Source organism: Chionomys nivalis, chromosome 1 (assembly GCF_950005125.1).
Source record: "Chionomys nivalis chromosome 1, mChiNiv1.1, whole genome shotgun sequence".
Lineage (NCBI taxonomy): Eukaryota > Metazoa > Chordata > Mammalia > Rodentia > Cricetidae > Chionomys > Chionomys nivalis.
The window spans coordinates 152801198-152816143 of NC_080086.1; the positions used below are offsets into that span (position 1 = coordinate 152801198).

Below are 14946 nucleotides of genomic sequence, written 5' to 3' on the forward strand. Positions count from 1 at the left end.
CACAAACTAGTTAAGGCTCTTGAAGGTCCGTTCATATTATTTAAAACATCTATTCATAGCAAACAAATAAATAGCCAGGAGAGGAGAAAAAAATAACCCAAATAAGACAATAACAAAAAAATTCAAAAATATATATAAACTAAACACAACAACAGAACTTCCCGGGGTCTTAGCTTCCTTATAGTCTACTTTGGACTGTCCTATTTATTATTATTATTATTTATTATTCTTATAATTAAAAGTCTCCTTCCGTGCGCTTTCCCGCGTTGCTTATCTCGCAGTCGCTCCCCGCCCCGCCCGCCCCCACACCCCCTACCCAGCCCCCTCCGACTTCAGCTGGATTTGACCGCCATTCCCAAGGGATGCAAGGTCTCGCTGTCCAACAGCCAGGTGCCAATTTGGTAGAGCAGCTGCGAGTACCAGTGGATGCCCGAGGCCGGCCCTGAGCCCCTCGCCTCCGCTGCGGATTGGGGTGCGGGGACGCTGCCCCCACCCCCGGCGTCCGTGCGGGTGGGTGCCAACGCGGCCAGGAGCGCGTGTGCCAAGCGGAAGGGCGCGAAGGCCCGGTGCGCCCAGCCGTGCTCCTCGATGACGGCGTAGCACGAGGCCAGCACCCGGTTGATGAGGATGGTGCCGTGCGCCGTGAGCGGTGCGTACGCGCCCGCGGCCTCTTCACGCAGCGTCACGCTGTGCACCGCGGCTGGCAGCAGCCGGCGGTCCCCATTGCGTTCGGCCACCACGTACACACGCTGGCCGGGGCGCACGCGGCTGGCGAAGAGCGCGCTCGGTCCCGATCCCGGTGCGGGCCCCGCGGCTCCCGAGTCGTTGTGCGGTGCCACGAAGAGCAGGTGCGCGGCGGTGAGCAGCAGGCGTTCGCGCGGCTCCCGCGTCTCGATCACGTAGAAGACCTTCTTGGCGCCTTCGTCGCGGTCCAGGAAGGTGAGGAAGTCGCTGTACAGCAGCCGGCCCTGGTCGTCAGCCGCTAACACGCGGTCTCCCGGACGCAGGTCCTTCACCAGCTTGGTGCCACCCTGCTCCAGGTGCACTGTGGCGGATCCCGGGAAGCAGCCCCCGGATTTGGCCGCCACGGAGTTCTCTGCCGGGAAGAGAGAAGAGAAACGGGGTGTTGAGTGCCAAAGGAGACAGGTACACCCGGAGTGTTTATGTGCGTGCGTGCGTGGCGGTTCACGTTCGGGCCCCACTGCGTCGGACCAGGGGCGCGAGCGTGGAGGTGAGAATGGGGAGCTGGCGCGGTGGAGGTGGAGGGGAATTGTTGCCGATCCAGACTGGTTTAGCGCAGACCGCCCTGCGCCAGCGCCCCAGTAACTAAATTCAGAGGCAGGCACATTCCTAAACGTGCCTTCAAGATTGCACCCGCACCAAGAAAAGTTAGCTGGCATCTCCTGCAGGAGGCGGAGGACACTCCCAACCTTCCTCCTGCCTCTGGTCCCATCCCCCTCTCTTGCACCCAGCCTCGCCGCGAACCCAGAAGGATATTTACTCTCCACTTGGATTCCTCAGGAAGCCTCCTTGAGCCCGCGCGGGCGCCGGGCGCACCCTCCTCTCTCGCGCCCGGACAGTAGGGCGCGGCGCCTCCCAGTGCGCGGTGTGAGGAGGCTGCGCCCGGGGAACCCAGGCCGCCCCCGCCTCCCGCTTCACCAGTGAAGGCCTTGGCGTTGGCCAGTGGATGGCCAGGGGGTGGGGAGCGAAAAATAGCTGTAGTCGTTGTAGCAACTGGACAAACATTCCAGAGGTTTGCCCGAGGTGTGAAAGCCCAAGACTTGTGTGGATTTTCTAATTAAAATCCAATAAAGAGCCTGGTATTGTCATTGTGATTTGTGGGATAAATGGGAAAAGGGGACACTTCCATTTCTCCCTCCTCCCTATTCTCAGCTCACTCTCCAGCTCGCTGGCCGCCCCCTCCCTATTTGCTCAGGTGCAACCTTCCTCCCCCTCGTGCAGTTCACACACAGGGACTCTCCAGAAGCCCGGGCCTCACAAGGCACTATTTGCACAGCCCGGCCTCTCTTCCAAGCACTCGAGATGTATATTTGAATTTTAAATGGCCAGGCCTGCTCAGAGCGCTGGAAGCGCGGGTTCTCAAGGCCCCTTGACTACCCGCTTTACCCAGCCCTCTGTAGCTCTTGGAGGCTCACTGTCCGAGAGGACAATAATTGAGGATGGGGCGGAGCGCAGGGGGCCAGGGAGGAGGGGTGGGGAGGTCCCAGTCTTCTTTGCATTCCAATCTCCAGGATCATGCTTTTGGCAAATAGAGATTGCCAGAAAGAATCTTCCTGCTGGAATTACAGAAGGCTTTTAATCTTCTCATCGGTTTCTCCGGCATGAAGTGCGGGACTGGCGGTTGGAAGCACTCCATAGCCCCCCGGAATGCGACCCGGGGCTCTAGCGAGCTGGAGTCGTCGAGTCGCACGACCCCGCTTGACACACAAGGCACGGCGTCCCAGCCCGCGTGCGCAGAATGCCAATGAGCTGCCCTTCGCGTCCGGGGTCTGCACTGCCCGCGAGACCCTCGGGGCCGGATTACCGCTGCTCATTTGGGAGGAGATCCCCTAGGGACTCCGGTCAGAGGGACTCCGCGAACCGGGGTGACTGGGAGGCCTTGTGTGTCCAGTGCAGACTTGAGGTTCAGGGGAGAGCTTACTCAGAGCCTGGGCCACTCTGCCACCTGTGTTTCTCATCCTGACTTGAGAGGAGCGGCCGCACGAGGCGGCGGGTGTGGGGGTGGGTGGGGAGGAGGAGTGGTGGCGGGGGGGGGGGGGGGGTGTTCCAGGAGCTGACACCTTCCCACAGGCCTTCCAGTCTCCGCTCCCGCACGTCCTAGCCAGCTATTGTTGCCGAGCCACACTTTCCTTTACCTTCTCAGTGTTTCTTGACGTTTAAATAATTCCCTACTAATATATGCAGTTAAAATACACTTTAGGAAACTTGGGAAGTTGGGGTGGGGGAGGGCGACGCCAGAACTCTAGGGAAAGTCACTGTAGTAAGTTAAGCTGCCCTGCCAGAGTACACCATCCCTAGAGGCTGAGCAGGCTGCCTGCCTTCCTAGCTGTTCCTTCCTGCAACAGAGTGTGGCGTTGCAGACCCAGGGAACTCCGCCTCGTTGGGGAGCAGCTGCTCCGGGCCGGAATCGCTTTCCGCAGTCTAGCCAGGGGCTTTCGGTATCCCAGCTGGGCTCCTAATAAAAACGGATGCTTCTGGGCTTGCCGCCTCCCGAAGTTGGAAGTACAGAGTTTATTACCTCCCACCAGGCCTTTCCCCCGCACAGGCTTAGCAAGTGAGTTAAGTTAGTTTTGAATCCACAGGAGCCCAGCGGGGAGAAGCCAGTACCTGGGCTTATGCCCTGGACAGACCCTTCTGCCCCTGGTGTGTGTGTGGGAGAGATGGGGGGATGGGAGGGGGAGGCTGGCAGTAGGTTAAGCCCAAAATGAGTGGCAAGATCAAGGCAAGCGCTGGCTAAACCAGGAATCTCCAGAAGAGTCTTAGGACCTCCTTCCACAATGTTCTAGACACCCCTGTCTCTACTACCTGAAGCAAGGGGCTTTGAAAACCACACAGCCCAGGAATCCAGGCATGTAGAGATGCTGGCCAGTGGCCTAAAAGGTTGCAGAGGTACCTGGCTAGGGTGGAGTGATGGGGTGTCATAGGAAATTTCCCCACAACAGAAATCTATTCATTTATCAAGAGCATTCCCCTCTTTTCATGGCTTTTTATCCTCCACCCCCCTTTCCTTCCAGACCTTCTGATGGGTAGGGTTGGAGATGGAGTGCAGTGGAGAAAGGCCATGGGGAGGCTAGCTTACCCGCTTTCACAGAGCAGTGGATGTGTGCTTTGGATTCATAGTAGACCCAGTCAAAGCCAGCTTCCACGGCCAGGCGCGCCAGCATGCCATACTTGCTTCGGTCCCGGTCCGATGTGGTGATGTCCACTGCTCGGCCCTCATAGTGCAGAGACTCCTCGGAATGATGGCCATCCTCATCCCAGCCCTCAGTCACACGCAGCTTCACTCCCGGCCACTGGTTCATCACAGAGATGGCCAAGGCATTCAGCTTGTCTTTGCACCTCTGTAGGGAGAAGGGGGAACCCTTAGTGACAGGCACCTTAGTTGGTGGTTTCTCTACCAACCACAGGCCCAGGACCCATGGGGTTGTATGAATGAGATGTGGGTTGGGGGCATAGCAGCTGCTGGAGGGGCAGGTTCTTCAGGGAACCAGCTAAGGGCCTGTCTTCAGCCCAGAAACTTAGATGCAGCTACCTGAGGAATGAGGGCAGTTTCTTCTTGGGTGAGAGTCCAGTTGACATCTCTTTGGTGACACAGAACTACAGATGCACTTTAAGGATTGAAAGCCCTGCATTACGTGTGGAGGCCACAGCGCTCTGAGGGGTGAGAAGCGACCCCAGGACGAGCAAGCAGGTGAACGCTGATGTCCAGCATAGGCCGGGCCAGAGGACAAACATTCTTGGTTCAGACAGCCACATTCTTTCCCCCAAGGAGCTCCTCTTTGCCAGGCTTGTCTGGGGCCTGATTGTATTCGTGTTTTCTTTGACCGGGTTCTCTTCCTCCCCTCTTGTTTTCTTGGCCCTGCACAGAATGGTGTCCGGCAAGTTTGAAGAGCAAACTTAAGAAGTGGATGGGGGTGGGGTGGGAAAGGTAGGGGGATGGGGAGCCAGAAAGGCCCAAGGCTTCTGAGCCCTGTCCAAGAGGGGGTCTAATGTGAAATTTCTGTTACCTTACCTCCTCCCTGGCAGGGCAAAGTGGAATTTGGGATAGTGGGGGCACTCTTGGCCCACATTAAGGAAAAGACGTAGTAAAAGTGAGGGGGCTGGGTCAAGCCTGTGTGGCGGAGCCCTAACTCACTGCTGGGAAGTTTGTGTTGCTGATGGTGGCATGCTGACTGGGAGTCTGTGGCAGAGACAAAATGGTAAGGGCACCTTACTCAGAGAATTGGACCCCAGTGGAGGCAGGAATAATTTCAAATTGACTTCTGCAAAGGGTAGGGCTAGTAGCTCATGATCCCTCAGGCTGAGAGGATTTCAGGCAGGTTATCGGGATGGGAGAGTGACCCTAGGTGACAGGCTCTAACTGTAGCCAGGACTCTTGCAAAGGCTTCGGGACAGACAAAAGGAAAAATCATGTTTATCTGGCAGCAATAAAGCCCAGGAATACGATTGTAGAGTTCAACACACAGCAAATAGGAGGGGTGTTGTAACAACAGCTCCGCTCTGGCAGGTTTTTGGGCCTGCCAGTGGTTTTCTTTAGGAGAAAAGTCCAAAGGACAGAGTTGGAGTGAGGTCATCTTAGGGACTGAACGCGTTTTACATGAAAATCAATAAGTAAACCAGGGTCAGTTTAGAACTGAGATTCGAAGTCAGTGCGCGCAGGCGCACACCACGATACGCGCTGCTTATCTCCTCCTTCATTCCAGCCTGCACTCCACCCTGCTCTTTCTCTCCGGAGTGGGAAGCTAGCGCTGTGGCTCTAACAAGCTTTCCATCCCGCAGCAGGGACGAGCTAGGGTAGGCTGGAGAGGGCTCTGGAGCCGGATACCCTGAACTGCGCCACTAAGGCAGACACAGAGGACCCCAGGAAAAGAACTCCGGGCTGAGATAGGGCCTCGGCCGGGACAGGCCAAGGCCGATTGTCGCTTGAGTTGGCACCCGGTGCCCCAGAGCCCTCCCCCGCACCAGGCCCGGCGAGGTTCTGCTGGCAGATGCAGGGTACTCCCCCCGCCCGCGCTGGAAGGGAATGTCGCAGGCAAAGCCGGCAAGCTTAGCCCGGTTATTAATTCATTGGGTCGTGTGCCGCTAATCAAGCCCGGCTCTGTGCAGCCACCGTGAAGCCCGGCAGGGTCACTGGGGCCCGGCTTTGTGTCTGCGGAGGCCAAGTTGTTCCTGGGCCTCCGGCCCACCTCCCGGATCTGCACACCGGCGCAGTCCGTGAGCGCAGAGCAGGCAGGGACTGTCGCCTCCAAGAGTGGGCTTCCCACATTGTGAAGGAGGTGATGTCCCACTTGAAGAGACTCTACTCTCTAAACACACCTCACTCCATTCTTCCCCTAACTGGGGCGGGGACAGACCCCACTCTTGAAAGCTGAAAACCCTCTTCAAACCCACACCTGGGCTCCTTTTCCAGGCTACCCCCTAAACACGTAGGAAATCTATTCAACCAGTTTCCTCAGGTGGTTCCCCCCCCCTTCACCCTGCAGAGCCTGCAGATCAGGCCCCTCGTGGCCGCCTCCCACCCCAGCCCCCTGGCCGCGGGCACAACAGCCTGGCACTCTCTGAGGCCTGGCCTGAGCAAGGAGAGTGTCTGTCTGCGCTTCCCTCTCCGGAGTTAATATTAACCAGGAGCTCCTGCGGTCCAGAACTGCTCTGAAAGTTCCACTGGGGACGATCCTGCCATGGTTGAGGGACTTGAGCTCAGTCACCTTAGAGAGACAGACTGAGAGACTGAAGAGAGGGTCACTGAATCAGGTGGTTGGTTAAAGAGGGGCTGGCCGAAGGCAGGTTCCCAGGAGAATGCTCAAATCCTGAGCTCGAGATTCTCCGACTTCAATTCTTCACTTCTAGTCTAGGTTTCTCCTTCCTTTCCTCTTAACTCGGCCAACCCGGAATAAGAAGCTGGCGAAGACTGTATCAAGGGGAGCTTCCTGACTGCCACCTTTACAACCATCTTCATGGGAGGGGGGCGGTCTTTACTGGGTGGGTGAGAAGATCCTGGCCTGGCTTTCCCCACCCCACCCCCATTTTTGCTGTCTCTACCCTTTCTTTTTGTGCTGGGAACCAGAGGAGCCACTGCCCAAGGGAAAAAAAATACTTGTTTTTGTTTCCTTCGTTTGAAGGAACTTGACAGAAGGTCAGAAGTTCAAATGCTGCTGGCGCGCGCACGCGGCGGTGGTGGAGCAGCGAGAGTGACCGGCTGTAGGGCTGCTGGGCCTTGGGTCTCCGGCCGGGAGGACCGAAGCGAAGGAAGGGACACAATTGGGGGTCGCCTTTAGTGCGCTGAGGCCCGAGGGGCAAAGAAGGCAGCAGAAGGGTTGCAGTCCGGGTCAGGCCCGCGGAGCTACCGGCTTTGCGACTCCTCCCAGCTCAACCCCTGCCTGCGCGCCCAAGGGAATGAGCGCGCTCGGAGCCCTGCGCTCCGCGCGTGCAGAGTCAGGGACCAGCCGCCCGAGCCCAGCCCCGCGCTCGCTGAAACCCTAGCCGCGGGATCGATAACGCAGGAGTAAGTGGAGCTGAAAGGCGTCTGCCGCGCCGCACGGCTGGGCGCTCTCGCAGCTCTGCAGCACGCAGAGGCCCGGCTCGCTGGGCAGGGGAGCTTGCCTGGGACCCCCTCGCAGACCCACCAGGGCTGAGGAACCTTGCGTGTCCTCGCCAGATCTCTTTGCTTTAGCATTGTCTCCCTCCTCACGCGTTCACAAGGACCTCCTCACCCTGAGACGCCCCCCCCCCCACAGGGGGGGAGCAGGGTAACCAGGGGATAAACGCCTGGGGCTGGCGGGAGAACTAGCTCCTGCAAGCTGCACCAGTGCCCTGCGGCCCGCGCAGAGTTAACTGTGGCTCGCGCAGCTTCCCGGCTCCCGCGCGCGCCCACACTCGCGGTCCAGATTTAAGGTGGTCGGGAGCAGATGAGGGAGATGTGTGTGGTGTGTGTGTGGTGGCCCTGTCCTCAGCCTCCAAGATTCCTCTTTGCTCCATCTCTGGCCCTAAGGCTAGTCTTCTAGGTTCCTCAGTCAGCAGGTACCCGGTGGCTAGCTGCGCGCAGGCAGCTCCACGCTCGCTCTCTCCAGCCCCCGCCCCCTGCTCTTGCGCCCCGCCAGCGCCGCTCCGCCAGCCGCTTGGCGCACCTAGCCCTAAAGGTAGGACTTGAATATTTTAATAGGGCAGTAAAAAGGATGCTGACCTATATTTGCAAGGAAACCCATTTCCAGCTTCAGTCATACGTGCATAGAGTTTCAGAAAGTCTCGATTTGGCTGGGAGATTGGCAGCCTAGAAATCTCAAAGGAGGTGGGGTAGGAGAGAGGATCATGTTTTGCTTTGCCCTCTGTCCATCCACCCTTGCCGCTACTGCTACTAATATTTCTTCGGTTCTAATTCTTATGCAAGCAGGTTGAAAATTAAAGCGATTGCAAAGCCGGCAAGTTCCAAGTCCCTCCCCCTAAGGTACCGCGGGCTCTGGAGAACGGAGGAGCATCCTTAAAGAAATATCAATACATTCCCTCTGACCGGCACAATTGGGGACGCTGGGATCGCAGACAGGCTACGTGATACAGTGAGGACAGGACGAGCACCTCTGGAGCTCCTGTCGTTTGTCAGAACTGCCCCCTGGCTTTCCCAGTTAAGAGTTCTTTGGTGGTGGTGGGGTAAAGGGTTGGGGGTGGTCTTGGGAGAAAAATACAGAAAGGGAAAGGTAGGAGCTAGGAGATGAAATGCCCCAGGCTACGTTTGCAATGACCTGGAGGCCCCTTGAAGTATATAGGGTCATCCCCGTACCCTCCATTTTCTGTCCTTGCTTGGAAAGGGCAGACACCCCAAGAGTGAAGGTCTCTCCAAGTTACAAGCTAGAATAGAGACAGATAGAGGAGGCCATCCCGGGAAACTAAGTGAGGGACATAGCAAAACCCATCTTCTGGTGCTCCCACACTACCCAAACCCTAAACTTCCTGCTGGACCCTTCACCTCCTTTCTCCTCCCGGAAGAGGAGTGCTAGGTGGGCAGGTGGGTGGGGAAGAAGAGGGCCAAGCCGCCTTTCTACCTGCCCAAAGAGCAAACAGAGTAAGGCTGATTGCTTGGTCACATGCAATCCCCCAGGGGAAGGAGCCCTTTTCCCACCCGCAATGGGTCTCTACCTGAGTCATCAGCCGGTCTGCTCCCGTGTTTTCCTCATCCTTAAATATGATGTCGGGGTTGTAATTGGGGGTGAGCTCCTTAAATCGCTCGGAGTTTCTTGTGATCTTCCCTTCGTATCTGCCGCTGGCCCCTAGGGTCTTCTCGGCTACGTTGGGGATAAATTGCTTGTAGGCTAAAGGGGTCAGCTTTTTGGGGTGCCGCCTCTTTCCAAACCCCCTACCGGGCCCGCACGCCAGCCCGGGGCACACCAGCAACGAGGAAGCGAGGACCACCAGAAGACATCTCGCTAGCAGCAGCATCTCGTCCGCGGAACCCGAGGACTTGCGAGCTGTCCCCGCGCGGTCTGTGCGCGAGCGGGTACGCGCGGGTGTGTGCGTGTGCGCTCCTCCTTGCGCTCGGCTCTCCCTTCCTCGCTCGGCTCGTTCGTTCCCTCTGGCGCTGCCTGGCTCTTTCTCTTCCTATATAACCTTGCCTGCCGCTGCTGCAGGGGACTTGTCTCCGATCGCCACCCAGACAGGGGCTGCGATGGCAGGCTGCCGGTCGCTGGTAACGGAACACATCGGAGTTGGGTCTCGAGACAGCAATTAAAAGACAAAAAGAGCCTGATTTTAAATGGTAGCAAGGCTGGAGAGCTTGTGAGACAGGCTGCCTTTCGCACTATATTATAGCTGGCAGGGGCGCATCTGATTGGCCAAGCCGTACAAGCTTGTCTTCTGATGTTAACCCTGAGAAAGACTACATTTCCCCCCCTCTTGCTGCTGTGGCTTTATTTTCACCTGAAGGCTTCCAGTTTAAAAAAAAGAAAAAAGGGCTTTACTAAGGTAAAGGTGGGCGGGAGGGAGGAGACATGTTTATTGGAATAATAGCCCGCACTGCCTGCTTTGTGTGCATGGCTGCTTCCCCCTTACTTCCTCTAGAATGGTAGATGCTTTGGTTAGAGCCAACATAAGTTTGTAAAGGACAGTCCAGATGCCCCCCCTCCGAGCTTCAACCATCAAACATTCTCTCAAATGTTGCAGAGCAAAGCCGCCTCACTCTTATTTACCTTATTTACACTCCTGCCCCCCCCCCCCCAGATGTGAGTGTACATGCTAGATGTCACTGGGTTGCAAAGAAAAGCTCACCCCGAGTGTTTCCTGAATAGTTGGCATCTTAGGGTAGAGGGTAATCACAAGTGACATGACCTTAAGCATTTCTGTTTTAAGTGCCTTAGGGAAAGTTAAAAAATACTGTCCTCCATCGTGTTTTCAATGCCTGCATCATAGGCAAACCTCTGCAGATGGATGCTGAGGGGCAGGTACATTGTGGGCTGCAGGATGGCGCAGGGCACAGGCCCAGTGGGTCTAGGTGCTACACCTCAGCCTAGTGAGGGGAGGAGGCCATTGTGCCTGGGGCAACCGAGAGTGGGCAAGGCTGCACCACCCCCACGATCGATCCCAGCAAAGTGCAGGGCTGGGATAAGCTGAATGTGGAATTCAGGTTCTTCAACACTTCTGGACTGACGCTGGGGTTTTGCAATCTAGTCTTCAAGGACAGAAGCTACCAGGTGTAGGGGCTGCAGACTGAGGCTGGTAGGGGACCTAGGGGACAGTGTTCTGGCCATGGACAGGTATCTGAGAAGAGGACAGGCTGTCTAGAGGCCAGTATTGTTTGAGTGTCCAATCCCCTCCCTCTCTCTCTTTTTTTTTCAGAAAAAGAAAAATCTGAAGAATAGTCTTAGTTAAACCAGAGAAATAAAATATGGAAGTCGCCCCCCCTTTTTTAATGGATCATAGGCTTCTGCTTTGGCCCTTCCCCCACCCTACTCACAGGCAATGGTTCCTCTAGAATGGGCAATGGGGATGAGCTATTCATGTGGAATGGAACACCCGTATGCTTGAGGACTAAGTCCTCCAACGTCACCACATCATGGGACAGGCTCCTCTCTCTGATTCTGTCCCGGTGCAGGGGAGAGAGGCTCTGCAAGCCAGAAGCTCAGTCCTCAAACAATGGGGTCTTCCAGAGTTCCTTTTGCTTAGAAGCTTGGTTGCACTGGGGCTGGTGGTGGTGAAGGGGAAAGGTGCTTGTTACTGTCTACTGAGAGTCTCCGCAGGGAGCATGGAGAAGGCATCACTATCCCAGGGTAGGCCCGGGTTTTCCCAAGCTCTTCTGCCCCACAGCCCTGGGTTTTCTATCCTTAGATTTGTGAAGAACAAGTGCAGATTCCTGGTGGGAAGTAGTCTTGGTTTCACGCAGGCCAAGTGAAGAGACAGGTTCTCAGCCTGGGTCCTGTGTGTGCATGCCCCCAGAAAAAGTAGATAAAAAAGGGAGCAGCTCTTCTTGACCCAGGAGGGTGGGCCTGCGTGGTATGTGGCTGTCATATCACTGGGTGGTGCTGGGTCAGAGAAGAGCAGAGCATCCCAGAACCTCATCTTGCCTCAACCTTGTCTTACTCTCCATGCATGCTGGCCAGCAGCCTCTCCTCCATGTCTTTGAGTGTAGACCGGTGAGTTGCTCCAGCACCTGCAGACAAATCTCCTCAGACTCCTATGGGGTGAGGGGATGTGGTCTGGAAACAAACCCTCAAGCTGCCAGAGTTCCACATGCACGCGACTGGCTTTGGGTTGCCCAGATATGATCAGCTCCCCCTTGGCTGTGGGAAAGGAGAGTGACTTGGTTCTGCACTGGCCAATTGCCCACCCCACTCCATCTCTAGGAACAAGGGATGCTAGTTCAGGAGAAGGCCTGGTTAGGGCTGGTCTTTCTGAAGACAGGGAGGATCTTCATAAGAAAACAAAGATTCATTATAAACCCTGTTGTTTTTCACCTCGTACCTATGGGCAGCTTGCTACCTGCTCCAGGCTGCAAAAATGCTTGGATAAAAAGCAATCACTGTCTATATTTGTTGTCTTAAAAACAAGGTTGTGAGTCTAACCGTTGGGGGGATAAGTGCGGCTGTCCTCTTCCCTGTGCATCCCACCTACTCCCCACTTCCCAGACACCAGACACCCGCTGCCTTCCACCTCCAGACACCAGATGGCTCCCTCTCTTTGCCTTTCCCCTCCAGACCATTGGGGCCCCTCCCTGTGCCTGCAAGAGGTTTCAAAGCCCAGCCTCTGCCTGGCGGGGCCAGCCATCCCTTTACCTCTCAGGGCTACTTCTTATTCATCCAGGCTCAGCTATTCTTCCTGCTGGGAAGAATAGCTTTACACCCACCTTTCTTTTCTTCACTCTGGGGACAGGCCAGCCTGTATGTCTGCCCCACCCCCCCAGGAGGCGCAGTTCTGGGCATGGCCCCTTCCCCCTTCCGGCCCCTGCCACTAGATGGCGTCCTCACTCTGCCTTCAGCTTTGGCCTGCCAGGTTTGGGAAATTCCGCAGTCTCCAGTTGGAAAGACCTGGATGCAGGGCAAGGCTCTTTGGTTCACCCTCCTCTTGACTCTGCCACCTGTCTGTCCTTCCAGACCCTTACTTCCCTTTCCCCTAGTTTGAGGCAGGGATCCCAGTGCCGCCTCAGCCTGCACTTCCAGTCCTTGGCAGGGCTGGCCTCTTTTTTTTCTTCCTGGTTTCCCTCCCAGTCGATATCTCTTCCTTCCGACAGCTCTGCACCATCTTGTTCCATCCAATCACCCAGTCAGTTCCATTTTTCTTCCTGAATTTTTTTCAATTTTGGCAAATAGAGTTTCCGCCGCTCCGTTTTGTTCTCTAGGGTGACAGGTAGGGGAGAGGAAAACCCCGCGGCTAGGAAGCAGCTTCTGACTTAATGATCAGAGTCACATGGCTGAGTGACACCGTGTCCATACCCCCTTGGTCCTACAGTGGCATCTGCTGGTCCCCACACCCCAGTGTAAGCCGAAGGTGTTTCCTTGTGGGTTCAAATAGGCCTCAGCTCTGTGGCTCCTTATAGTCTCTAAGTGGTTTCTGATCTACTAGATCTACAAGTCATCACTACGTTGGTGACTTGGGAAGAGGAACTCAACATGCTCAGGTGGACTCATAACCCAGAGGACCAAGGGATGGCTTGGGATGTAGGACCTAGTTCTTCTGAGCCTGGTGTGGGCATTTCTCTACCATAGCAGCTTTGTTACTCCACGATGCCGCTGCCATTTCTCCAATCTCGGAGCTACTGAAGCGCAGATGCCCTTGGGAAAGGTAATACATTAAGCCTGTACATTAAAATCACCTGGGGAGATTTGAAAAAAAAAAAGTATGCCAGCCAACAGCCACGGGGCCTTGCTCCCAAACAATCAAATCAGAGTTTCTGCTTTGCTGACTCTCTTGATGGGAATCCCCAAGACCTGGGGCAGGGGAGGGGGAGCCACCTGGCTGCAGGTTTCAGCTGGACTGGGGATGTTCCCCAGTCCCATGAGGATGTTCCTGAGTCCCCAATAGACCCTCTTCTATGGCTGCCCCTGGTGGGGAACAACACACATGGATTCCTAGGACAGAGCAAGAGACTGGAAGTAAACATAATAAGTTTCTTATTTTTTTTTTCTAGAGAGCAGCGTTGGGGTGTAGTGAGGGGCCAGTGTGTGGGTGAGGGGATACATGAGGTCAGAAGATCTGACGTGCTACAGCAAAAACTGGCTGGTGGGGGGAGAAGGCAGGAAACTGTGACGAGCCACTCTGTCCAGGGTAACCACAGGCGGAGATACTCAAACGCTGCAGGGCGTGGAATGGGGTCCCTGTCTTTGGCTGCCACATTGAGGAATGGAGACCCGGACCTTTTTTTGCCTTCTTTCTGATTCCGGGGAGCTTCACTAGCTGCTTTGACCGACTCTGACCAGAGCTGCCAGACAGGGTGAGCAGTAGAGCATTGTGCCATCTGAGCACCTTCTGTCCAGAAAGAAGAGAGAAAGATGGGCTAGGCGCTGCTGTGCCAGGTGTATGGGAGGGGGCACCCAGATTCATCAGGCCTGGCAGTGGGTGCTGTGGTGTGTCGTGGAAACTTGTTCCGTGTGGCCATTCATCCTGCTGAGCTCTCACAGCGGCCCCAGAGTCCCTGTGACTCTTATTGTGTCTGGAATCGATATCAGCTAGCACGTAGATTCCTAGTGTGCTGGCTGGATTTTTGTCGACTTGACACAAACCTAGACATATCCAGAGAAGAGAGACTCCCAACTGAAGATTGGCCTCCGTCAGATTGGCCTGTGGACAAGGCCGTGGTGTGTTTTCTTGATGGATGATTGATGCGGGAAAGCCCATGCTATTGTGGACAATCCCAACCCAGGGCTGGTGGTACCGGGTAGCACAAGAAAAACAAGCTGAGCAAGTCATGGGGAGCAAGCCAATAAGCAGCATGCCTCCGTAGCCTCTGCTTCCGCTCCTGCCTTTAGGTTCCTGCCTTGACTTCACCTCTGAGGCCCTGCCATGTGGAAGTGTAAACCAAATAAGCCCTTTCCTCCTTCAAGTTGATTTGGTCATGGTGGCTTATCACAGCAGTAGAGAAGCAAGCTAGTCTTTCTGGGAAGTCTTGGAACTCTGGTTAGGTAAGGGATTCCCTGGAGCTCTCTGTCATCGTGCTGTGGAAAGAGAGACTGGGGTCTGTGTGTGACAAGAAGGGGCTCCTGCTAGTCCTCTGCACTCCATCTCTTTGAAGTTCTCACTTGTAAAAAGAGAGTCAGAACCCGAGGGCTCCCTACTGTTAGCCCTTCCAGTGCTCAGTCCACTCAGCCCACTTGGGAAGTTGTGTCCTAACCGCAGAAGAAGCTGCTGGCCCAGGCCGCAGCCACAGTTTAGATGAGGAGATTGAGAGCAAAGCCTGGATCCCTTCTCCTCTGGACACATAGGATAATGCAGCACCTTCTGACCCCTCACAGACCGTGTCCTGAGCAGCCTGATCTCCCCACACTGGAACCAACTGCTGTCCAGGAGTGACCATATCACCTGTGGCCTGAGTAGGGCTGTATTACAGCTGCAGGGGCCAGCTTGAGCCCAGGGCAGGAACAGGAGGTCCAGGAGCTGGAGGAGCCTTAACCTTTCTCCTGCCTTTGAAGGACAAGCTTTTGTTTTTGCTGTCCTGACAGAGACCTGGCCTTTCTCCTTCTTCACAGTGAAGCTGAGAGCCAGAGGGAAGAGAGGCTGGTGGTTCAGGCCTGC

The 14946-nt window shown here is 55.7% G+C and overlaps 1 protein-coding gene across 1 annotated transcript; it reads right to left on the reverse strand.

Moving 5' to 3' along the window:
• Positions 1-329: 329 nt before the first annotated feature.
• On the reverse strand, positions 330-9470 carry Shh (sonic hedgehog signaling molecule). Its single transcript, XM_057771274.1, has 3 exons — positions 8869-9470; positions 3821-4082; positions 330-1096 (listed from the first exon to the last, which is right to left on the reverse strand). Exons 1-3 carry the CDS (start codon positions 9166-9168, stop codon positions 333-335), a joined length of 1326 nt encoding a protein of 441 aa, XP_057627257.1. The 5' UTR covers positions 9169-9470; the 3' UTR covers positions 330-332.
• Between the last annotated feature and the right edge of the window lie 5476 nt (positions 9471-14946).